Below are 26,343 nucleotides of genomic sequence, written 5' to 3'. Positions count from 1 at the left end.
ATCAAAATGTACAGAGGAATTGATGTAGTCAGGAAAACAAACGTGGTTGGGAATATACGAAGAAGGATCAACCTGCATGGAGATCAATTCATGATATGAGCTCATGAATCCAGAATGAGAATTTAGCTCGATAAGCTGCTCAAAATTTCCGATCACCAATGGGTTCATAACCTTACACCGGATGAGGAACCGAACAGATAATAAATTGAAGCGATCTTTTAGTGGGAGTACGCCTGCCAAAACCTCGAGACTCATGGTATGCGTTGAGGACATACATCCCAACGCGATACGGAGACAAAGATACTGAATTCGCTCGAGTTTAATGAGGTGTGTTTTGGCAGCTGATTGAAAACAGAAACTGCCATACTCCATCACTGAGAGAATAGTTGTTCGATACAACATTATAAGATCTTCGGGAAGGGCTCCCCACCAGGTGCCGGTAATTGTACGGAGAAAAGTTAATTATTGTTGGCACTTTTTACTCAGATACCTAATATGGGCCTCCCCAAGTACGTTTGGAGTCGAACCATACCCGAAGATACTTGAATGACATAGCATGAATGATCGGTTTACCCAAAAGTTGAAGCTTTGGTTTTGCTGGTCTATGATCCTAGAAAAAACCACCATCTCTGTTTTCTCCGTGGAGAATTCGATCCCTAGCCCAATGGCCCAGGTTGAAAAATTGTTCAAAATATCTTGTAACGGTTCTTGCAGGTCGGATTCTATTGATCCTACGACAGACACCACTCCATCATCTGCAAGTTGTCGTAAGCTGCAATTTTGTGTAAGGCAATTGTCGATGTCGCTTACATAGAAGTTGTACAAAAGGGGGCTTAAACAGGAGCCCTGAGGGAGGCCCATGTGAGAGACCCGACTCACTGCCGAATCTCCGTGAGAAAAATTCAAATGTTTTTCACAAAGCAAGTTATATAACACTAGCTGATCCGGCAAACTTCGTACCGCCCAAAATTTGTTTTTTGTTATCAATACCTTCAAACATTCACGTTTTCTTACTATGAGCAAGTTCATGGGTCCAATCGCAGAACTGTTCATTGATTGATCTTCTAATCGACCCCTTTGAATTTACCTTTTACTATAAAATTCCTAGTATTTCTAACAAAACTCATCATTATAATATCAGATTATTTTCAGACATAATTCTTGCTCAAGATTTTTCAACCACTTGCAAATAACATGTTTCTCCGTTACATGGAATAAATGTTTTATACAGAAAATATGATAGAATAAAGCTTGATTAGTTTTCGAGTTATGCAGAAATTTGTGTTTCATTTGTATGACAGGCCACCCTTAGAAAGCGGAAGGAGTGTCCAACCACCATAGAAATAGTTATTACATCCTAATACCTCCACATGCCAAATTTGGTTTCGTTTGCTTGATTAATTCTCGAGTAATTCAGAAATTTGTTTTTCATTTGTATGGCAGCCCCCCCTTAGCCTTGCATTCCAGCCAGCTTAAGTTTCACGTCCGAAAAGGATATAGATTTACGTTTATGCTTTCCTTTTGGCCGTTGACAGGACCGTCTCAGATAGCAGTTGTGGGTGTAAACACATGGGTCTTTTAAGCAACTTTACATACTTGAAATATTCAAAAAAGAATCAGACTACTTTTTGAAAAGGGCCAAATTTTTTTTTCTTGATTTTTTACAACAAATTTCAACTTAAAACCTATAATTTCATTTTAGTCGAAGGACAAAGGATAGGAAATTGTTTAAATTTTCATAAAAAAATGTAAAAATTTTTATTTTAAATTTCGCAAAAAAAATATTTTAAAAATAAAAATTAATGTTTCTCAAAAACTAATTTGAAAAAGAATATGAATAGTTCTTTCAATTTCCATATATCAAAAGATGGGCAATTCTACAGGAAAATTTTTTTTTATCAAAAAAATACATAATTTATTATATAAGTAAACAGTCTGTACGACGTTGTCGAAGATGGTGAATAATAAATAAAATATGTTGAAAAAAGTACAGCTTTTAACTATTTTCATCTTCTATCTCCGGTGTTCCTGAGTCAATAAATGAATATGAATGGGCTGATAGAAGGAGATAACTTTCCCCGTCAAGTGCAACCAGTTGTATCCGAAGTGTTATGATCAGAGTTGCCAACTATAATTTCAAAAAAATCAGCAAGAATGAAAATAAAAATCAGAAGGAAATCAGGATGGTTCATGTTAGATTGATCGGAAAGTGCATTTTTGCCGATTTTTGGCATCATTTTCATATGCAGACATACATTTATTCAATTGTATGTTTTTCCACCATATTTCACGCACCTAAAACCATATTTCACGCACCTAAAAATTTTATTTCTTCCAGAAAAAAAAACTGTTCAATGTAAATTTTATGCTATCGGTAGAGTCGAAGCTTGTACCCTTGAGATTGTTTCTTAAAAACTTATACAAAAACAACTGTCGTTGGTACGAAATTTGACATATTCGAAGTGGCAAAAAACTATGTTGTTTACGCTTCAACTTTTTGACATATACTGAAAAAGATGCGCAATTTCCAACGATATGTCTGAAAATTTGGAATAATAATCAAGTTACGCCATCTGTTGTGGAACCGAAGAAACTTACCGGTACACCTAATACTCTAATCAACTGGCTATGACCTATGCCCAAATGATATCCAGATTGGTTAAAATTCTCTTCAAATTACGTTTAATAGTTTCCCTACATAAGTTAATGTCTGCAATTCTGCTATTTATTTAGCTCTACATAGTTTTTGATGGTTAATATTATCTTTATTGTTTCCGTTCCTAATCTATTTTTAATCTTTGTTTTACCAAGATTGAGAGGAAATTTGACTGATGCTGGGGAATGTGGAATACTTAATGAACGTGGTACAAACTCTCGTAAAGGCGGAAAGGTCAGTCAATATTTTTTCCCAAAAACCTACCTGATCCTGAATTCTTTGGAATGGAATTACACGACACCAAATTGAAATGAGAAAAACATATCAGCAGTGGAAGAACTGTTGAATGCTTTCTATTTTTGATGTTATTTGGGTCGTAAATATAATATATCTATAATATATTATATTTACCATAGTGTAAGTTAGTTATTCATCAAAGTTGATTCTATTTTGAATATGACGAACAAATGGTTGTGAAGCCAAAATCATAATGGATTTATAGTTCGCATAAAAGTACCTTTAAAATAAAAAAATATGAATGACAATTTACTTTTCCGTATTGAATTTGTATTCTAGGTGATAGAAGAGTATGTTTTTTTCGCCAATTTTGAAAAGTAATTAACAGAAACTGTATATGAAAACGATTTTATGTTATAATTATAAGTTGGGAATATCAGGAAATATATAGACAAACGGTTTAGTAAGAGTCAGAACTTTTTTTAGCATTTAAAAAACATCATCGATGCTGTTGAAAATCCGAGTTATTTCTTCTTTAAGTTCCTCCAAATTTTGTGGCTTATTAACATAGCAACGACCATTCACGAACCTTCAGAGAAAGTAATCGACGACGAGAAATGTTGAAATTCTTACCATAAGAGGACAAAGTTTCATTAAGGCTTCGGTTGTTCGAGTAATACGATTTCACTAAAAATACACGTTCTTCTTAATTGTACTTATTGACACTAAAAACCATCCGATCAGACTGAACGAGTAGCCAAATATTATCGTCCTGAAGTGGAGAATGCAGTGCTACCATCGATGGAGCGAAAAAAAAAATTATAAGAAGCTATTCGATTTTTTTTGTGTGAGCGTTTAATCTGAAAGACCCTGTATAATGACAGTTCTCATTTCTAACCAGGAAAACTTTGGTAGGGATCCCAGTATATTTATTACGAATGATCTCTAATAAAGTAAAAAGTACAAAAATCAGAAAAAAAAATCTGGATTGTTTCAGAAAAATCTGGCTAACTTGAGTGTTTGTCAGGATATCAAGGAACGTGAAAAAAATCCTGGAAAACTCTGAGAAATAAGGAAGGTTGGCATCTCTGGTTATGACCGTTTGAACAATCGCATAATTTTGCCAATCTCCGTTTGTTCCGGTATATCCCCTGAATAGTCAACTAACTTTCAATTTCTCATGGCAGCAGTAGTTGCTTTGGGGACAAATATGTTAGTATGGGATACAAAATGGGTCAAATAAAAAGCACACACGATACAAAATAAAAATAAAACAGAAAATCAAGAATCTTTAAATACCCGAAGTTTCGTTGTGACTCCAAAATGATGAACAATAATTTTAACATTCGTTCGTTTTATTGCACTGGACGTATCGCATCGACAAAGCATTTCATCACTAAATAAATAAATAAATAAGTTCTGTACTATTTTAGCTTCAACGGAACCGATTTCTCTAGCCTTGGCGCGCTAAAATTCAGTTCCTTGCTAGGGCTTTGTGAACTTCACTTTTGGTGTTGTGAATCGCCCGAGAGGATTGCGCCATCTCGGAAACGATATTTGAGTCTATAGGCTCTGCTTAGCTCAAGCATAAGCATTGTACGCCAGATCCTGACCGACGTATGTTGGTTCAGCGTCACTGGAAGCAGCGGCATCAGCAAACGATCGGCCAGCATCCCATGGACCATGGGCTGCAATGTGTGGGTGGTGACTGTCGGCGGCGAGCTAGGAAAAGCGACAAATTGTTAATTGAGTCACAGTCATTCTAAGCCATGGAACTAACCTTCTTGCACAGCTGGAAGATGGCCAAACCGACAGAGACGATGAACGAGAAGAAGGACAGCTGCAGAGAGTTCCAAGCCTTCAGCCCGAGGATTCCGATAGCCATGGGGATTAAAGTCATGGCCTTCAGGAGGATGAACACCATGATGGGGATGACGATCTTCTTTAGCTTCGATTTGCGGGCTTCGACAGCACTGCGTCCGGAGGCTGATTTGGGGAAGTTGATGGTCAAACTCAGCTCATCGTTGTCGATGTTACGAGGGGAAACGGTCAACTTAGCGTCAGCGACTGGCAGCTTGAAGGTAACATCATGGCTCCTCACGTACTCTTCGACGTTATCCAAAATTCCACCTGTGCTGCGAGCTCCACTGCCAGTGTATCCATTTCCGTGAACTTCAACACCGTCGGTGATCTGTAATAGTAAATCACTATTATGGAGAAATACTCCAATATACTGAACATCCCTAACGTACCTGGAAATTATCCTTTTTGAACACCGTATCCAAGAAGTTCATGATTTTATACTTCAAACAAGCACCCGAATCGTCATTCGCGCTGCACATCGAACGCATTTCCTCGACCATTCCGTCCATGGGTGTACCCTTCCAGAAGGCAGGCTTCTGTGCAGGATTGGCACCAGCCAGGCCCACTAAGGCGATTGTCAGTACAACATACTTGAATGCCATCTTTCGCGATTGGTTCACAGCTATGATTGTCCGCCTGCGCTGAATTTTATGCTTGTCTGTTCGATGTGTTCACGAGGAATGAAATTGATGCTTTGATGGTGGAAAATTTAATCACTTCAGTTTATATACGACCTTCCGGTACTACGCAGCGGTTTCGGGATTTGATTAGTTGACGTTTGCGAACTCGCACACGGATTCGGAACAGTTCGCGTAAATTCGGATGTACACGCATTTGCGCTTCGACAGGTTGATCGCCTGGCGCCATATTGATACCCTGGGGGAGGGAGGAAATTGACCAACGAACGAAAACGGGCCCCAAAAATGAGTAAACGCAGCAACACAAGCGACCGAAGGAAAATCAGCTTGAAGATTTCGCTCACGTAGGCGGAGGTTTTATTTTCTTCCACTTTTACTACCCCGGTGATACGCGCGAGTGTAATTGTCGTAAGTAGAGACAGGCGAAATGTTTGGAATGTTTTAGTGCGTTATGCTTAAAGACGGGCACTGAAGCCAACCGATTGGCTGGGCGGTTGTTTTGTTTTCGAACTTGATAGTGTTATAATATGCTGTATTTTATGGGACTATATGTGATACCTAGGTAGTTAATCCGCTAAATGTGACATTTCTCCGCAAGATATCGTATACACCAAATCATGTATTTTATTGAATATGGCCAAAACCATTCCAATGGGAAATGCGAGTTCTTTTGAAAATAGGACTTCCAAGATCCCATCCGGCCAGACTGATGGAAGAACTTACTGAAATAACACAAAAAACTGATTATCTCTGCGTAGCTAAATGGAATGGGGAGGAATGAAAAATCTGCAGAAGTGTGAAATATTTTTATTTTTGTAGGAATATCTTGATACCAGATCTCAAATAGCAAATTATATTATTTTACTAGCTGATCCGGCAAACTTCGTCCCGTCCAAAATTTATTTTGAGATAGTACTAGGACTATGATTTCTATATAGGGGGGTCACTCTACGAAAAATGTAACGATTTATTAAGAGTTTTCAAACGCATTATTATTGCGACATATGTTGTGTTATATACCATTAGACAGGAAATTTAACCAGCATTTTTTTGCTTAAAACATGAACAGTGAATATAGTGAAAAAGTTAACAATTTGACGATTGAAAATGGGTATGTTTTCTTTCGATTGCACTAACCACTCGCTTCCTCTACTACGTAACGAGCAATCTTTTTGCCTAGATTCGAGCGTTAGCTCACAATGTGAGTTAATGCGTATAATGAATTATTCTCCATTCACCGATAATTGGCATTTATCAGTTATTGTATTGTATGTTGCCCAATAAATTCGTGCTTAATTCACGTATTTATTGTGTAGGTCTTGCTACTAACAATTTATATAATTGTGGTCCAGGATATCATAGTATCGAGCACGTTGTTTCGTTATGTGAAAAATGCAATAAATAAATTTAACTGGCTGCTGATTTCGAAGATCGAAAAGGTTTACTCACGCATATCAGATTATGATAGGTCGAGTAGTCGCGATATTAATATTATGCTCTCCGTATATGTCTTCCGAAGAAACTCGCTTCACTTCATCAAATGACCATGCCCATTCTCCTTTCCCTTTCCTATACATAACGGGTGTTAAATAAAAAATGAGAATTTTTTCAATCACATATAAAAAAAAACTTTTGTTTTTTCATCGATTTCAGTATTTTTTATTAATAACATAATGTATTTTCTTCAAAAAAATGTCAGTGAATGTTTGAGTAAAGGCCGTAGTCTGCTGTTCGACGCAACTTTGTCGCGATGCTCTCACAAGAACGTTGTACGGCACTTACGTCCGTTTTCCGGATACAATTCCGGATTCTTGTAGTCAGTTGCTTCGTGTCCTTGGCCCTCCAATTGTTTTTATACACTAGGGCACTGAGTGAGCCAAAGAAATCCTCTATTGGGCGGCACTGGGGCAAGTTTGTTGGGTAACGATCTTTCGGCACGAACGGTATCTTTTTCTCCTCAAGATACGCCAGCGTCTTCTTGGCGTAATGGGAAGATGCCTTGTCCGGCCAGAAGACGTACTTCCCATCCGCGTGATGCTCGTTCAGGAACGACAACAGGATTTTATCGAGGCGACCTCGTCTTCTTCCTGCAGACGATTCCTTCCATCTTGAGGGTCCGATGGATCAATACGTTGGAGCAGCCATATTTCCGACTGGCGTCACGCAGGCTGGTTGCGTCCTTGTTGTCAAACAGCTTCTTTAACGATGTCTTCCTCTGCTTCGTCATTATCGTCACCGGACGACCACTTCCGACCTTCCGCTGTACGTTCAGGGAACCCAGGATACGATATACCGTACTGACAGGTACATTTTCTTCCTTAAAATGTGCCACCGTGAACTTTTTTCCTTGCTGGAAATGCGTTTCGTAGAACCGTACAATGCGTTCGCGGAGCACGTGCTGTTTCGACGCCATCTTTGCTTTGACTAAATTCAAACTAGCAAAACCAAACACGCCTACTGTTTCTAGGGAGCCCAAAGAGCAATTTTCTTGGAGAAAGAAAATTTTACGCTCTTTATTTGAGTTACTGAAAGGTATTGAAAAAATTCTCATTTTTTATTTAACACCCGTTAAGCAGAACTTAGCACCCAACGAGATCACTACTCTACAGCAGCTAGTTAATTTAGACTTGTGTTTAAAAATGATACATGGTGACTCTTTGTCTTCTTCTGCATAATTAAATAAACAGAAGAAAAGGGTAGTAATGGCTTTAATGGCAATTTTGTGTTCATTCATGAACAAAATGTGGATTCTACCACGTTATCTCATCCAACCCATTTGAAGGATACGAGTTCATACAGAAAACGGGTTTTTTTCCAGGGCTTCCATCTAATGTACCAAAAGAGAAAAAAATACAGAACAATGAACAATGAATAACCTCAATTCAAATGCAATTTAGGGACTCAAAATGAAAGAGGTGTGATCATCATTGACTGTCTCTTTTGGTCATATCATCGCTATAAACACACTCCGAGCTGTATTTGACAATGTATAAGTTAGGTCTGAACCTCATCCATCGGCAAACACAAATTGGAATCTTTTTGCAGTTGAGTTATTAATAAAAAAAAAGATGAATGACGATCAAGTCACTTACCTTTCCTTCTAAGCCCCTTAATTACTACACACAATCACAGTCCTATGTCAAGATCCCGTCCGTGCCCCTAGGCCCAGACCCATCACATTTTTTGTTATCAATACCTCCAAACGTTCACGTTTTCTTACAAAGCGCAATTTCATGAGTCCAATCGCAGAGCTGTTCATTGATTGATCCTTTAATCGACCCCGTTGAATTTACCTTTTACTAAAAAATTCTTAGTACTTTTACCAAAACTCATTATTATAATATGAGATTATTTTCAGACACAATTCTCTCGTTCAAGATTTTTCAACCACTTGCAATTAACATGTTTCTCCGTTACATGCAATAAATGTTTGATACAGAAAATATGATAGAATGAAGATAGCCCTAAATCGGATAATTCCTTCTTCGAATTTTGCTCTTATCAATACATTCGGCGATCCATTTTTATTTATATAGATAGAAGAAGATATAGGAGTGCGTTTTATCACATTAAAATCCATTTCCACTTTCGAACAAAAATCAGTTTCGTCGGCGCGAACATCAAATGGATTAACAACGCTTGTCACTATGTAATTGTAGAACATATTCGAATTGAATTTTCCCATTTCCCTTCAGAGTTTTCCAAAAATTTTCAATTGTCATGTTTGGTTGAAATATTTGTAATATTTTTATTGGACCCTCTCTCCATTCCATAGGAGGAAGGGGTGTCATACAATCATAGAAACATTTCTCGTGCCCGAAAACCCTCACATCTCAAATTTGGCTCCATTTGCTTGATTAGTTCTCGAGTTATTCAGAAGTTTGTGTTTCATTTGTAGGGCAGCCCCCTTCCCCTTAGAGAGGGGAGAGGATTGTCAAACTACCATAGAAACAATTACTGCCCTCTAAATCCTCCACATGCCAAATTGGGTTCCGTTTGCTAGATTAGTACTTGAGTTATGCAGAAATTTATGCTTCATTTGTATGGCAGTTTCTGCACCCTTTAGAGAGGGAGGAGGAGTGTTTATACACCATAGAAATGTTTCGTGCCCTCTAAAGATTCCAAATGCCAAATTTTAGTTCGTTTGTTCGATGAATTCTGGAGTTATGCTGAAATTTGTGTTTCATTTGTATGGTATGGTATTTGTATGGTCTCTAAGGGGAGAGGGGGGGGGTAGTATTTATCCAACATAGAGACATTTATTGCAACCTGAAACCTCCACATGCAAAATTTGGGTTCGTTTGCTTGATAAATTCGCGAGTTATGCTGAAATTTGTATTTCATTTGTATGGTAGCCCTCCCTTAGAGAGGGGGAGGTGTGTCTAGCCAACACATAAACATTTATTGCACCCTAAAACCTCCATATGCCAAACTTGGTTTCGTTTGCTTGATTAATTCTCGAGTTATGCTGAAATTTGTGTTTCGTTTGCATGGCAGCAGAAAAAACTGGATAATTTAAAAAAAAACTGGATGAAAGCTGGAAGAATAGATTTCTTTTAAATTTTTTTTTATATACGCAAAAAAATTAGGATATACAGTCACAGTGTCAGTATGTAGCATTGGTACTTACGTATCAACGCCATCGGAGCGTAATTTTCATTATGAATTAGTTTTTCGTAATGAAATTTATTCTGAGGCCAATCTGAGGTAATGGAGGCAAAATCATCATCTTATCCTCATCCTCATCATCAAGCCGCCGCATCATTGATTGATTGACCCGATTTACGGTTTCCTCAACACAGCCATCAAAACCAAGATGCCTGGGGAAATTGGCATTGAATATACATGCAAGGTGGAGGAACTTTTGTTCCCACCTAAATGTGTTCCCTAACACAGCCTTCAAAATCAAGGTACCTTACATTACATGGTGTTTTTTCAAATTCTTTATTTACACAGCAAATATGTTGAATTTTAATTGAATTCGAAAATTGTTTCATTCAATCAATAATTTAATCAATACAAACAAATGATTACTAAACCAACAGTAGTCCTACGCCAACTTTGCGGTTATATCATAGATATAAACCACTTTTTTTGGTTCAAATTGTATTTCGGAAACAATCGTTCAACGATTGTTGGCGAGCAAAGCGACAGAATCAGAAATGTTGGAATTTTTTTTTCTCAATTTGGGAAAAGCAAAATTATTGTCATTCCTTTTTAGTGACAAAATTTTACCCCAAAAGAAAGATTGATTTTAGAGGAGTTCTCTGGATTATCTTCTCAAGTCTCCCAAAAATAATTCGACGCATTCGCGATATAATTTCGATAAAAAGTAAGTGCGGATGTATAGATTTCCCTCGGTTACCTTTCCATGTTTTCCAAAGATAAAGCGGAGAATTATTTCGATGGAAAATACCTGTGATGATGAATAACAGAATATATACAGTGTCGGACATAACATTAAGACCACTGCTCAAACAAAAAAAGAAAGTGACATAACTTTGAGATAAAATATTCCAATCTAGTGCTTCAATCCATTCATAATAATTTATTTGCATTGTTCGAAGAAATTTATAACATCTGTAGCTAAAACAATAGTCATTCATTAAAAAATGCGTTTTGAGCATACTTAACAACTAAAATGACGCGCCAGCATCGGGACCTTCCGGAGCGTTTTACCGTCTAGCCCCTGCTCCACCAGCTGCCGCTGAACTGTCCAAGTACTCACGGATAAGTTCAGTTCGTCCCGAATCTTTTTCGATACCTTGGGATCTTTCTTGGAGGGTTGCTTCATGGCAGAGTCATCCTTCGCGGTCGTTTTCCTTGGGCGTTCAGTCGTTTTGGATTTTTTGCGGTCGTGGAGGGCATTAAATACGAAGGTTTTGGATCGCTCCAAACACTCTGCGATTTCTTGGCTGCTGCCTGCCTTAGGCATGTTGCGGATAACTATCCCCTGTGTTTCCGTGCAATTATGAGCGCGATCCAATTTTTTGTTGACTGTACCTAAAATTCGAGAGTTAAAGCCCTACATAGTTCTTGCTTACATGATAAATACATACCAGGATCCGAAAAACACAAAATGTCACCGAGATACAATCTTTTGACGTAGGATTACGTCTTTCGGGAACATATTGAATATAAGTTCGACCACAAACATTCGGAAGACTTTGTAGAATAAGAACAATTGACATACGCTTCCTTTCTATGACTTTGGTTGGATCAATTATAGTCATGTTGGTGATCAATGGTCCATTGAAATAAAATAGTTTTAGAACTTGTTTGAGAACTTGCAGAGTGCGATGTAGAAACTTATCGAAACGGTATTCAATTGAGGTACGACGTTGTCTGGAATTTGACATACATTTACAAATTTTTCATATGTCTGCCTTGAAAAAGGATATCAAAAAGTGTCCCGAATAATTTTGAAATACTCGAATGCAAAGTAAATAGTTTCGGGCTTACGCAGTTATGCTTCTCTGGAGTCTGGATCTGTAAACCATGGGAAGGCGACAATTTGCCATGATGACACTGTCGTCCGCATACAGTGCCAGGTGGCAGCCATCTGGAAGTGGTGGGACGTCCGAGGTGTATATTGTATACAAGATTGGACCAAGGAGGCTGCCTTGTGGTACTCCAGCCGTGACCAATTTTAGCTCTGAAGAGGCTCCTGGAAGATTGACTCTAAAAGCTCTATTAGTGAGATATTATCTTACCATTCTGACGAGATAGTCCGGAAAATTTAGCAGTGTACTAGCAGTGTGATGGGCCTGTAGCTTCTGGTATTGCATGGATCCTTACCAGGTTTCAGGATACGGATTACTTTCCCCGTCTTCCACCTAGTCGGGTAATGTTTCAGCTGGAAACAACGCGTGAATGTTGTTGCGAGAAAGCAATAAGCTTTGTTGAAGAGTTTTTTTAACACCAGGTTGAATATACCGACTACTCCGGGTGCCTTCATATTTTTACCGCGTTTTACGGCATCACGTACTTCATTCTCTGTTACTCGACCCTCAAACGCAGCGTCGTCAATCTGCTCATCAAGTTGCAGAATGGTGTGCAGCACAGCAGGTTCATGACATCTAACCATGCCAGCGCCGATGTTATGTGCCTCGACCAGCCTATCTGCAACTTCATTCGCCTTCTCAGCAGGCGATACGAGAATGTGTCCGGTGTCATCCTTCAGTGGCGGGATGACAGAAGGCCGCTGCTTTAAAATTTTGGCCACTTTCCAGAACGGCTTCGAGTAGTCGCTTAGTTGTTGTACACTGCTGGTAAAGTGTTGATTTCTGATCATCAACATTCGATCTCTTATCACGCTGTTGAGATATATGACAACCTGTTTTTTCTGAAGGCAGCTAGTGCGCTGGAATTGCCTCCTGACGGTGTTACGTTGCTGAATGAGTCGTCTTGTGTCAATGTCAATTCTGGTGAAATGTTTTCTCATTTGGACCCGGCGAATACATGTTTCTTCTGCAGCGTGTATGGCATCCTCGAAGATACCCAACTGGTGGTCTATGGCTTCAACGGATGAAAGGTCCGGTTCGTCGGATAAGCTTCTATCCACTAGACGACTGAAGGCTATCCAGTTGACATGATGAAAATCTCGTGTAATCGCTGGCGGACCTAGAGCAGGACAGAAATCAATTTCGCACGTAACCGGATAGTGGTCCGAACTCAGATCATTATGCGTGACCGGTTTGGATAGTTCCAGATCGGACAGATATATATCCAACGTAGAGGTTATTCCAGCTGGCGATAAGAATGTTGGTTCATCCGGGAAGTGTACAACGCTAGTTCCTGAGCTGAGATGGTCCGGAAGAATTTCCCCATTTTTATTGTTTCTGTGATTACGCCATAATATGTGGCGCGCGTTCAGATCACCGGCCACCACGAAGTTGGTTTGCATATCTGTGAGCTTGCGTAGGTCATCCACGAAGAATTGAGAAGTGCCGTTACTGTCCACACACTGCCTTGGTAGGTAGACGGCAAAGAGGGTAAAGTTTCCACTGGAAGTGTGTATGTTTACTCCGATCGCTTCAACAACGGTGGTTCTCAGATGCGAGACAATTTCATAGCGAATGCCCTGTCTGATGATGATCGCCACACCTCCACCGCTTGAGTTGGGGCGGTCCAAACGGATAACTATATGTGCTGGAAGAGAGAAGCTCGTCGACGGGTTAAGCCGGGTTTCGGTGATCACGCCTACATCGACGTGGTGACGAGATAAAAAGCAATTTAGCTCAATCCTTTTCGCCCGAACAGAACGGGCGTTCCAATTTAAAATTTTGATGCGGGGCTCAATTGACCCCATATTTGCACGCCATGTATCCTAGGACCTTGAATTGTTCCGAACGAGATTTGCACTGATTTAATCTTCCACAGAGCTCATTAAAGATGGTCCACAGCTCGGATGAACTAAAGAGCGATTGTTCATTTTGCATCGAGGCGGTACTGGCTGCTTGCTCTTGCATCCTAGCTCGGATACGGGGATCGAGAACTCGTGCGTAGCTTACGGTATTGCTTGGAAATTGGAAACCAGCTGAATAGGTTGGTGTAGCTTGTTCTGAAACATTTGCTATCGGGGGGAACTCGTTGTTGTTTAATTCAGGAACTACTGGCCTTTTCGTTGGCCTCACGTTTGTTCTATTCATATCCGTTGCTAGCTGCCTAATGCGGATATAATCGGTACGTTTAGAGCAGTTGCGATCTGTGGCTGGGTGAGCTCCACCACAATTTGCACACCATTTATTTGTATCGGTACTCGTGGGACATTTTTCAGTTGTATGGGCGGCCCCACAATTATTACATCTGCTTTTTAGGTGGCAATTTCGTGTGCCATGGCCGTGATGAAGACAGTTCAAGCACTGTGTTACGTCAGCACGCTTATTTCGATACGCTTGCCAACGGACAACAAGATTCGCAACGTATTTTACCTCTTGCAACTTCTTAAGGGTTGCATATCCTTTCGCAAATTGGATCAGGTATAGCGCATCGTCTTGATTCACTTCAGCTTTGCGATTTATCTGATGTACAGATAGAGTCTCGAGATTGCACTCGGTTTTCAAAATACCTTGCAGCCTCTTTGAGTCAACAAGTGGGAGACCGCGAATAACTACACGATAGGGCCTCTCCCCAGGTTTATCGTGAGTATAGTATTCGAAATTACATTTCTGCAAATAGTTTTCTATTATGTTGAAGTCTTCAGCAGAATCGCAAAGAAGTTTTATTCCAAAACGCGTCATCTTGAACTTAGGAGTTACTCCACTTTTCGGAATTGACTCCATTAGAGATGATATCTGTACATCTTTAACTACCAGCGGCGGAAGCTTCTTTTTCCTAGATGAGTTTTCCGGTTGTGCAATAGTTGGAATATCCGACTCCATATTGGAACAGTCCGATAGCGATGCATATGGATTCTCCTAGAGCATCTGTTTTTCCATGTTGTCAGCTGGGTGAGCCAGCTTTTTCCTTTTCAACGTTTTTAATGTGTGATCACATGAGTCATGAGCCGCATCCGAAGACGATTTCATTCCGAAATCACGCGGTTTATTGTATCGAAGAAAGACGCCGATTTGCCTTGAGAAAGGCAGCTATAACAACACTTTTAGAAGCACTTGTTTACGCGACGACGGTTAAAACACTGATGAAAGTTTGTCTCAGCGAGATCCACTGTTTATACTCTAGGCAAAAATTCCCCTTCGTTCTTCTTCTTTTCCTTTGTTCACGGAGACTTTATATCTTACGATTTCCCCTTCGTTACTCGTTGATAAGTTGCTCGTTATTGACAGCTCTGTTCGGGAAAGCACACAAATGGAAAGAACAAATGTAAGAGGAAATGGGAATGCTTCCAATTTTCATCAATTTAAACCATATACAGACTATGGGATTATAATGTACAACATATCAAACAAATCCTAGGAAATTTTCGATTCGTTTGGTATATAAATCGCCAAAATCCGTTCGCGGCAAAAATAGTTATTAGCGGTAACTTTATTTCATAAAAACGTGACCTGTTTTCTGATTTGGCACCCTTAATGAAAGACGTAGTTCTACGTCAAAAAACTTGTTTTATGCGGTGGATAGGGATCGCATAAAAAAGTTTCCTTAAGTAAATCTCAAAAATTCTAATGATTCCATTCGTGATCAACATTAGATTTCCTTTTTTCACTTTTATAAGCGGCCTACTCACTTGCGCAGATCATAAAATCAACTCTTTGCTCCTTTGAATAAGCTCCTACTGACATTTTAAAACGAACAAAACAAAACATGAGAGTGGGAATTAGCTGGCACAGTCCTTATGTAGAGCGACGAAATACATATCAAAGAAAGAAAAAAAATTGTAAGGGGTTGTGCCTAGGACACGACCTCATTTTCGACGTAGAACTAGGGAATTATATTATTAAATCCGCTTGTATATCACTCCGAACATTGTTTTAAAGTGCATCGACATTTTTTAAATGACATTTTAGTAGAATATTGTAGTGGTGAGGAAAGAGTCGTAGTTTTATAGAATCAGCTGAAGATGGGTGAGTTATGATACATTCTTTTCCTCGCGAGAACAATATGACGAGCACGAGAATAATAAGTAAGCATCGCAAGAATGGAACAAACTAAAAACAGCAAATGATTTTTTTTAGTGTGAAATGTCACCATTACAACGAGCCTAAGCTAAACATTGTATGATCGATATTACGCGAGATATCAATAGCTACAGCCAGCTACCGAGAAAATAATGGAGTACTTTTTCCCCAACCTAATATTATATGAAAAATGTGTTTGATGATGTGTTGTGATAGAAATGTGGTAATATTTCCTGTCGGTTGAAGCAAATATCTCTGTGGCAAAATTGCAGCTCAAATCGCAATAATTCCTATCTCTTCCGGTCAATGATCGCTGCATTTGATTCGGGTATCAGCCAACTCCGAACACACACTATAAACACTTTTGCTCCTATAATATGCTTGAGGTGGGAGTGAACCCCAGACCATACCATAGTAAGGTTGTACCGCAATAAATGCAGTGTATACTCATATTCCAAAATTATGGATAGTCTAACATATCCACACTGGCATGAACATTTTTTTTTTCTCAATTATAGTGACTTTCAACACATTTCGGCTGGTTCGTCACTTTTACTTCCCTTTTTGGAAGAATGTCGGGAGTGAGAATTGAACTCGTGATCTCTGCGTGAGGGGTATGGATGTTACGCCAGATCGCCTCCCTGAACCAAATATTAGAAAATGCTTCATTTGGTTCAGTAAGAGTGGACCATGAACGTATAGGCAGCCAAATAAGTGTCTTTTTTGACATGATACTTGATGTACAAAAAGTATCGCGACTTTCGAATTTACGCGGGTTACGTATATTGGATTCTAGATTTTTTTGTGGCATTATGTTGGTACTCATGTCTCTCACTTATGCTGACAAGTACGGCTATTTTGAATGTCCAGTTAATCTTTGCCAACTGCTTTTCTTATACGTGTTTTGGTTCATCTTCGATTTTTGCCTATTGCCTATCTCTAGAGAAATCCCTTCGTAGTGCTGAAGCAAAATCGGCTATGGCTATGGAAATGCTTAATGGACTTCTAGAACAGCTCTTGTAGATAGATAGAGTGGTCCACTCTACCCATTCCAGTTACGATTTGTATAAAAGCGTTGAATAGTGAAAAATATTTTTATTGTACGAACAGATATTATTTGAAGATGATCATGTAAATTTAATGCAAATACATGTTCCCGGACGCCAAACCTAGTTTCAGAAAAATACTTTTTGTAGTTGGAGGTTACTCTGCATTTCAATTATAAATGCAATAAAGCAGTTTTTATGTAATTAGGATTTCCATCCAACTATTGTCAACCTGACACAAAACTCGTTGTGGGAAGTCACTGACAGCTTTCACTTTACCACTGAAGTGAACACTTGATGCAATGTTAGGTTTCAGCGGCCGATATGAGCGTACCTTCGCACGTATGAATCACAATTACTGAAACTAATTTACGTCCTGACGAAATTTTATGTGTCTCACGATCGCGCGATGATTGTTTTCGTGTTTCGATTGGAACCGAGTCGCGTAGGCAGCATAAGCCAGACTCTGAGAGAGGGCCGCGCAATCACACAATTCGTGAATGAATCCCTCGTGCGTAAGCCAAACCTCGTTCGGTTGTGGACGCAATTACACACACTGCACACAACACGTCCTTCCTATCGGTAGGCAGATGAGGCGGATTAAGTTTGACTACTGGTGTCGCATTTGGAAAACAGTCAGTTCTGTGGGGGCGGAATAAGGAACTGAAAGATACCAGGGTACACAAAATGTTTGTCCGTAAAGCGTAGCACAGTGCAATTTATGCATTGGAATTAAATCGAATATCCGGCTCAGCGTGGATTGCGTCGTCGAGGAGCGCCCCATTTGGGGGGTGGGATTCGTGTTTATGTGCAATAAGTTCGGCAACCCCATCAGGTCATGTAACGAATTATGTCGACTACGGGGCACCTGCTGTTGCAGGTGAATCGCATCAAGAATTCAACAGCAGTAGCGAGCCTCGGCGGGCTTAGATAACATTTTTGAAGGTGCACACGAAAGTGGTCAAAAATCGGACAAAGTGTTCGTAGTGCGATGCATTATACTGATTGGGTGGACACTTTGATTGCATAAGAGCCTTTAAACGCCGTGATTTGTTGTTAATTATCTTTTATGAAGTACGTGAGACTTGGACACAATCGGTTTTTCTGGTCTACTTTTTTGTGCGTCCGATGAATACTTCTTTGGTTATGTGGATAACGTATGGAGTTGATCTTATGACATTACCACTATTACACTCAGTTAATTGAGCAGTTGCAGCATTTTCTTAAAAATACAAATTTTCGGTATATATTTGACAGAATGTATTATCCATCGCATTTAATTTTTATCGAAATCCAATCATGACGGTGGACAGTCAATTGTGGAAAATCTGAAAAGATATCCGATTGAATCATCGCGCGTACTCTGTGTCGGACCCTAATTGCGACGGCGGAGGGTTGTCTATAGCAAATCTGAGAAGATAATCGAGAGAACTCGTGTTAAACCAATAATGGACTGATACGGATGACGATGAAGAAAAAAAAGTTGATGGGTCTGAACCTAGGGGCACGGACGGGATCTTGACATAGGACTGTGATTGTGTGTAGTAATTGCATTTAAATTGAGTTTTTCATTGTTCAAAATCTTAATTTTTTTCATTTTTGATACATCAAATAAATGCCCTGGAGAAACCGTTTCCTGTATATACTTGTATCCTTTAAACGGGTTAGATGACATCACGTGGTAGAATTGGGTACCGCATTCTGTTCAAAAATGTACACAAAAATACCATTGAAGCCATAACTACCCTTTTATTCTGTTTATTCAATCATGCAGAAGAAGACAAAGAGTCAAAAATAATATTATAGATAAAAATATATTATAGATAAAAATAGCATTATCTGCTTCGCTACCACGTTGTCCGGAACATTGTTTGTAATACTTTAATACTGTAATACTCTGTAAGATCGCGACTACTCAAGCTATCATAATCTGATTTACGTGGGTATACCCTTTCGACCTTCTAAATCAGCAGTCATTTAAATTTATTTATTTCATTTTCACATAACCAAACAACATACTCGATATTATGACATCCTGGACCACAATTACACAATTTTTTAGTAGTGAGACCTACACGATAAAAACATGAATTGAGCACAAATTGATTGGACAATTTATTTGTTGTACTTATTTTCACGTACGGGTTATGAAGCACGCACATACGCACACAAATATCCATATATCGATGACTTGAAGCAACTAAAAATTCACACACTTATCTCCGCTTTGCGCTGTTCTCAACAAGAAGCCCTTTCTATTAATATTTCCGGTCTCGATTAGCTTAGCCTTCATGCTTGGTGGAGATAGTTTTGCTACTATCATGTGGAACCAAATCACACACAAAATTCCAGAAAAATCATTTTCTTGGTGAGCCGATTTTTTTTTATCCAAAATATATATTTTATTAAGGCTCATATGGCGTCAGCCTAACGGGGCCGGGAGTTCAATATTTTGACAATGTTTGCTTAGACTATGTTAGTAATATGTAACCGATTACTCGCGGTTGACTCGAGGTTAGTATTACAAGTGTTCTCATAATTGGTATGTCGCAGTCTTCGATGCTCTGTACGTGTGCCCGACACGGGATACTTCCTATTGGGATGCAGCTGACCATTAATCAGCAACGCCCCCCTAGTCTGTACCCCATATCTAGCGTGGTGCGTCTTTCTCGACTCGAGGAATCCAGGATAGAATGGTCACTAGCCGGCGCAATCATCAGCTCGTGTAGAGTTGTCATAAGCGGTACAACCTTTGGCTCTTGTTGAATAATCAGTGGACTGCACAACCTTCGGCCCGTGCATCTGTAAAGAGTGTGTGTATGTATTGCCGCGACTATGTAAAAGTTTATAGATCGGATAGGAGGGATATGAAACAAGGACACAACGAAGGAAACATCATTAAACGTTGACATCGGCGTTTCTGAGGAACAGGTATAGATGAAGCAGAAGATCAGGATCCCGGCTACCTAAGATATCCCGGACGGGGATATCCGATTGTCTGCCTTGTGCTCTCAGTGCTCTAGAGAGCTGAGAGCGAGCAGCATGGAACCGGATACACGACCAGACAACATGCTCGATGTCGTGGTAGCCATCGCCACAATCACAAAGATTGTTTGCTGCGAGCCCAATGCGATACAGATGCGCGTTTAGGTTGTAGTGATTGGACATAAGCCGAGATATCACGCGAATGAAATCACGACCCACATTCAATCCCTTGAACCATGCACTCGTCGAGACCTTAGGGATAATCGTGTGTAACCAACGACCAATCTCATCACCACTCCACATGCGCTGCCAACTTACGAGCGTATACTGACGAGGAATGTGGAAAAATTCATTATAAGCAATTTGCCTTTCAAAAAGTGTGCCTTCTAAAGCGCCCACCTTAGCTAGCGAGTCCGCCTTCTCATTCCCCGGAATCGAGCAATGAGAGGGAACCCATGCTAAGGTAATCTTGAATAATTTTTCGACTAAAACACTCAATAGTTGTCTTATTAATAAGATGAGCGTTTATCAACTTTCATTGAGCGGATTGCCTCTATTGAGCTGAGGCTGTCTGAAAAAATAAAATAGTGGTCGATGGGCAATGTTTCAATGATCCCTAATGCGTAATATATCGCACCCAGTTCAGCGACATACACGGAACAAGGATCTTTGAGTTTGAAAGAGGCACTGGAATTTTCATTGAAGATGCCGAAGCCAGTGGACCCGTTTATGAATGAACCGTCAGTAAAGAACATTTTATCAGATCTAACTCTCCCATATTCTGCCGAAAATATCGGCGGAATAGAATCGGAGCGTAGGTGATCTGGGATTCCATGGATTTTTTGTCGCATGGACAGATCAAAAATGACAGAGGAATTGCAGAAGTATGGGAAGCAAACTTGGTTGGAGATGCCTGGTGAAGGGTGCACGTCGTGGGTAAGGTACTCATGGTATAAAGACATAACACTTGACTGAGGAGTCAGTTGGAGTAGATTTTCGAAGTTATCAATTACCAATGGATTCATGATCTTGCAACGGATGAGAAATCTGTAGGATAATTCTGTGAACCGAAGAGTAAGCGGGGGTACTCCTGCCAAAACTTCGAGACTCATCGTATGTGTCGAATGCAAACACCCCATGGCTATACGCAAGCAACGATATTGTATTCTCTCCAGCTTGAGAATATGAATCCTGGCAGCTGATCGGAAGCAAAAACTGCCATATTCTAACACTGATAATATCGTTGTTTTGTACAACTGAATGAGGTCTCCTGGATGGGCACCCCACCATGTTCCGGTAATTGTTTGGAGAACATTGATTCTTTGCTGGCATTTCTGTTTCAAATACGCAATGTGTCTCCCCCAGGTACACTTAGAATCAAAATATACACCCAGGTATTTGAAAAACATAGAGTGTTGGATCGTTTTGCCGGATAGGTGAAGCTGGAATTGGGCGGGTTCGTACTTCCTAGAAAAAACGACCATTTCAGTTTTCTCCGTAGAGAATTCGATACCCAGCTTGAGGGCCCAATGACAATGATAGCCTTGAGGGTGAGCCGATGACAGCCTATTTTAATGATTCCCCACTCAATTATGTAGTTCTGATGGAATTCAATGTCAGAGACCTCAGCGAGCGAGAAATATGGTCGCGTCCACAGCTCAATCCGAAACGAAGACATGTGATGACACAAAACAAGGAAGAACAAGCGATATTCATTGCTTTGAACACAGAACGATACTGTAAGGTTTGCCTTTCTTCCTTGCTTGAGACTTTCAACTTCTTCAGTTCATTCGTCATTAACCTTCAGAAAGGCCCTTGGAAAACTCTTCTTTATCCATCATATTACTCCTACTATATATATTAGCACACAAATGGACAGAACAAATGTATGAGGAAAAGGGAATTCTTCCAATTTTCATCAATTTAAACCATATACAGATTATGGAATTGTAATGTATAGCATATCAAACAAATCTTAGGGAAATTCCGATTCGTTTGGTATATAAATCGCCAAAATCCGTTTGCGGGAAAAATAGTTATTAACGTTAACTTTATTTCATAAAAACGTGACCTGTTTTCTGATTTGGCACCCTTAATGAAAGACGTAGTTCAACTGCTTCGTGTCCAGACAAACCTGCGTAGAAATCCAAAGAGCTTCTGGAAGTTTGTCAATTCCAAGCGAAAAACAGCAGATATTCCGTCTAAGGTGTTCTCGGGCGCTCAGGAATCGTCCTCCGTTTCTGAAATGTGCGATTTATTTTCAAAACACTTTGCATCGGTGTTTGTCGCTGATGCAGCCACCCCGTCAGAAGCCGAGAGAGCTGCAGCTAACGTTCCAGAGAGTTTAATAGACTTGGGACCATTCGTCATTACCCCACAGATGGTTGAGAAGGGCGTAAAAAAATTGAAACGTTCAACAGTTCCTGGCCCAGATGGCGTTCCAGCTATAGTTTTTTGCCGCTGTGCTACATCTTTGGCTTTACCGCTCTCCCGTATTTACACAGCTTCGCTGAGTCAAGGGGTTTTTCCAGATGTGTGGAAGCATTCCTTTATGTTTCCCGTGTTTAAGAAAGGTGATAAGTGTAACGTGGCTAACTATCGTGGCATAACCAGTTTATCTGCCGCCTCCAAGCTTTTTGAGTTGATCGTGAACGATGCTGTCTTTTTCAAAGTTAAGCGTTATATCTCACCAGTACAACATGGCTTTATGCCAGGACGCTCGGTTAGCACCAATCTCCTCGAGTTTTCGTCGTTTTGTATCAACCGTCTAGAGGAATGCGCTCAAGTTGATGCTATCTACACCGACATAAAAGCCGCTTTCGATCGAATTGACCATCGCATCCTACTGAGAAAACTATCCCGTCTTGGTGCTTCCGACGAATTCATCAACTGGCTGAGATCATACCTGTCTGGAAGAACGCTCCATGTCAAGCTCCTGTCTCACACTTCATCTCCGTTTGCTGTTTCTTCGGGTGTTCCGCAAGGCAGCAATCTTGGACCACTGCTGTTCGCGATCTTCTATAACGATGTGTCGCTTATTCTAGCATGTGACTGTGTGTCGATATATGCAGACGGCTTGAAAATCTATCTAGCCATCGAAACCCTCGAGGATTGCCGACGGTTACAGAGCCTGCTTGACCAGTTTGTGAGTTGGTGTCGCCTGAACAAACTAACTATCAGTATAAATAAATGTGTCATCATGAGTTTCCATCGAAAAAGACAACCAACTATATTCGACTACACGATCGATGATATTATCTTGGAGAGAGTCAGTCAGGTCATAACTTGGGCGTAACTCTCGACCCTAAGCTCACTTTCGACGCACACCGATCTGCATTGATATCCAAGGCCAATCGTCAGCTTGGGTTTATTTCGAGAATCTCTAGGGACTTTACTGATCCCTACTGCCTGAAATCTCTCTTCTGCTCGCTTGTTCGGCCGATTCTTGAAACCGCATCTGTAGTATGGAGCCCGTTCCAACACATGTGGATCGTCAGGATTGAACGGATTCAAAAATGGTTCATCCGTAGAGCGCTTAGGAATCTGCCTTGGCGTGACCCGCGGAACCTGCCGTCATATACAGCTAGATGTCGCTTACTGAACTTGAATACTCTTGAGCGTCGTAGGCGTATTCAACAAGCCACATTCGTTGCCAAACTTCTTTGTGGTGAAATCGATGCGCCTAACTTGCTCGAGAAGATGAACTTTCGCGCTCCCAGTAGAATTCTACGATCCTCGTTTTTGCTGCAACCGCTTGCACATCGTTCATCGTATGGTCAACATGAGCCGGTCACGGAAATGATCAGAACCTTTTCATCCGTAGAGCAGTTTTATGACTTTGGAGAATCATCACTACGCTTCAGAAACCGAATTGAGAATCCCGATGTGTTTAATGTTATGTTTTTGTTCGACTATTTTACTAATTTTTGTTCATTAAGACGATTTTGTCAGATGAATGTTATATCTAAACAAATAAACAAATAAACAAACAAACGTCAAAATGTACTTTTTGCTGCATTTGGCATATTTTTACAATGTTTTACTCAGCCAAAACCTCCTAAAGGTATCTGGCCATACTCAATTTTTTCATATCTCGTTCCACTTCGGTATCCTTTATCTGATACGCACCATCCAACGACTGTTTATCATCCTTCTGTCATCATCACCCGTTAAACACTGGTGGAATGAACAAACAATACCCAACAACCAAACAAAACGGCCCTTTTCAGGGCCACCTAATCATTATCAAAGAGTTTAACGATGTAATTATCCAAAATCAACAGATAACCTAACGGAATCCTACGTCAATTATGCGGTCGTGTCTCGGACACAACCCTCCTGTGACTTTTTCAATCAAATGGTGAGAACAAAAGTCCCCATACTTTCATGTATTTGCAATGCCGATTTCCCCAAAGCTGCTTGGTTTTGATGGCTGTGTTAGGGAACCGTAGATCGGGCCAATCAAAATGAGGCAGTTAGAGCGTTTAGATAACGCTTAACATTTTACAGTTATTCAATTGTTTATCTAATGAAAAATAATATTTTATTGAGTGCGATAGAAGCGTAGAAATATTCCCTATCAATTGATTCAAACATCAAATGTTCGAGGTATAAGCATTCGGAATCTTTCATTTTTTCCTGGATGTTCTGTGTTTTACCCCCATATACTCCGGTTAGACGTAGTCCCACGTCAAAAAACAGGTTTTTTCGCTGCATTAGAAATATTGTAAATCGCTGAAATACTCAGTATCGCCACACCAGAAATATTGTTTTGATTTTTGCATAACTAAAGGCGCAATAAAGTGAAGTGTTTTTGGTGTTAACGGACCGTGGCAACTATATTGCCACCATTTTTTTCAACTGTTTCAATAGTTAAAACTTTTCCAAAGGTTAAAATGTGTTATTCCTCATGTACGGATTATGTTCTCTGAAGTTGGAGTCGATGCGTTGCCTAGTTTCCACGGCCCGTTAAAGAGTTAACACATCCACTGCGAGATAGCTTTCAGTGCATACTCGCCATCCGACACCGTGGATCGCCAATCGACATTTTCACGGACAATGGCACGAATTTCCAGGGAGCCAGTCGTGAACTTAATGAACAGTTGAAAGAGATAGATAGGGAGTGTGTCGACATCTTCACTGATGCCAGATCAAAGTGGACCTTTAACCCGACTTCTGCTCCCGACATAGGTAGAGTGTAGGAGCGGATGGTAAGATCAGTCAAGGACGCCCCGGTCTCGTTAAGTGATGAACGACGAAATCTTGATGATCACATTGACCGAAGCAACTCCAACACCGAATCAACGTAGTGGGTTGTACGAGGATAGCCGGATACTGAAAGACTTAGTATTATTAATGGATGATGGTAAAGGAGATACAAGTATCAGGGGTAAGTATTCATCGGACAGGATGCTCGTGTTCGTCAAACCTTGATTAGGACGAATAATGGATGCTTTCGAAGACCTGCGGCTAAACTAGCAGTTCTGGAGCTAGGAGATAAACCTTCTGATCTTACATAAGAGTTATGCGACCAGGGATTACGGGCTGGGTAGTGTTTGAACCGCGCTGAAATATAGTAGACTGTAGAAAATTCCGTTGCTCATTAATTAGCAGTCTAGGTAGGTGAAATAAAGAACGTCATTCCATTGTTTTTTTCACTCTTGAATACACGTGTAGCTTCCAGAACTTTTTGCGAAGATTTCAATTCTTGAACTAAAGGTAAAATTTTACTAAGTAAGGAAATTATTATCAGTTTAGGTAATCGTCACAGGCGACAGTCGTATAGACTCAAAGGCAATAAACCCGTACCGCAGAAGATAGCATCGGTCTTAGAGATAAAACTTAAAATGTAAGTTACCGTTCTGAATCATATTTCGGACGCTTAAGGCATATGATGCAGAAAACAGATCTAAACTTTATGCACAGGTATTATGCGGTTGATATTTTAAATAAATTAGTTCAATATGCTTTTAAGCTTTCTACTTTGTTGCCTATTTGATTGAAAACATAAAAAAATCATCGAATAAAATGCTTTTCAAATGAAGCGAATAAAAATCAAACTTCGGACACCATTTATAAAAAAATCAAATTTCGGACACTTTATTTTGTAATTTTTTGGACGAAAATTACATTACACTTGATTATATTTGAGGGGCTTAGAATGCAAGGGGTGTAAGTGACTTGATCGATTTCTCTTCATCACCTTTTTCTTTAGTTAATAACTCAATTGCAAAAACGTTCCAATTTAAGTTTGCTATAGAATCTGATAGGTGAGGTTCTGACCTATCTTCCACATTGTCAAATACAGCTGGGAATGTATTTGAGGCTAAGCTATGACC

General features: G+C 39.9%; 1 protein-coding gene across 1 annotated transcript; it reads right to left on the bottom strand.

The window, feature by feature from the left end:
* Positions 1-4,247: 4,247 nt before the first annotated feature.
* LOC129762791 (uncharacterized) lies at positions 4,248-5,389 on the bottom strand. Its single transcript, XM_055761332.1, has 3 exons — positions 5,146-5,389; positions 4,674-5,084; positions 4,248-4,615 (listed from the first exon to the last, which is right to left on the bottom strand). Exons 1-3 carry the CDS (start codon positions 5,356-5,358, stop codon positions 4,475-4,477), a joined length of 765 nt encoding a protein of 254 aa, XP_055617307.1. The 5' UTR covers positions 5,359-5,389; the 3' UTR covers positions 4,248-4,474.
* Positions 5,390-26,343: the final 20,954 nt, after the last annotated feature.

The sequence above is a fragment of the Toxorhynchites rutilus genome, chromosome 1 (genome assembly GCF_029784135.1).
Source record: "Toxorhynchites rutilus septentrionalis strain SRP chromosome 1, ASM2978413v1, whole genome shotgun sequence".
Taxonomy (NCBI): Eukaryota; Metazoa; Arthropoda; class Insecta; order Diptera; family Culicidae; genus Toxorhynchites; species Toxorhynchites rutilus.
The sequence above is the reverse complement of the archived record's forward strand: the minus strand, read 5'-3'. Positions and strand labels throughout refer to the sequence as shown.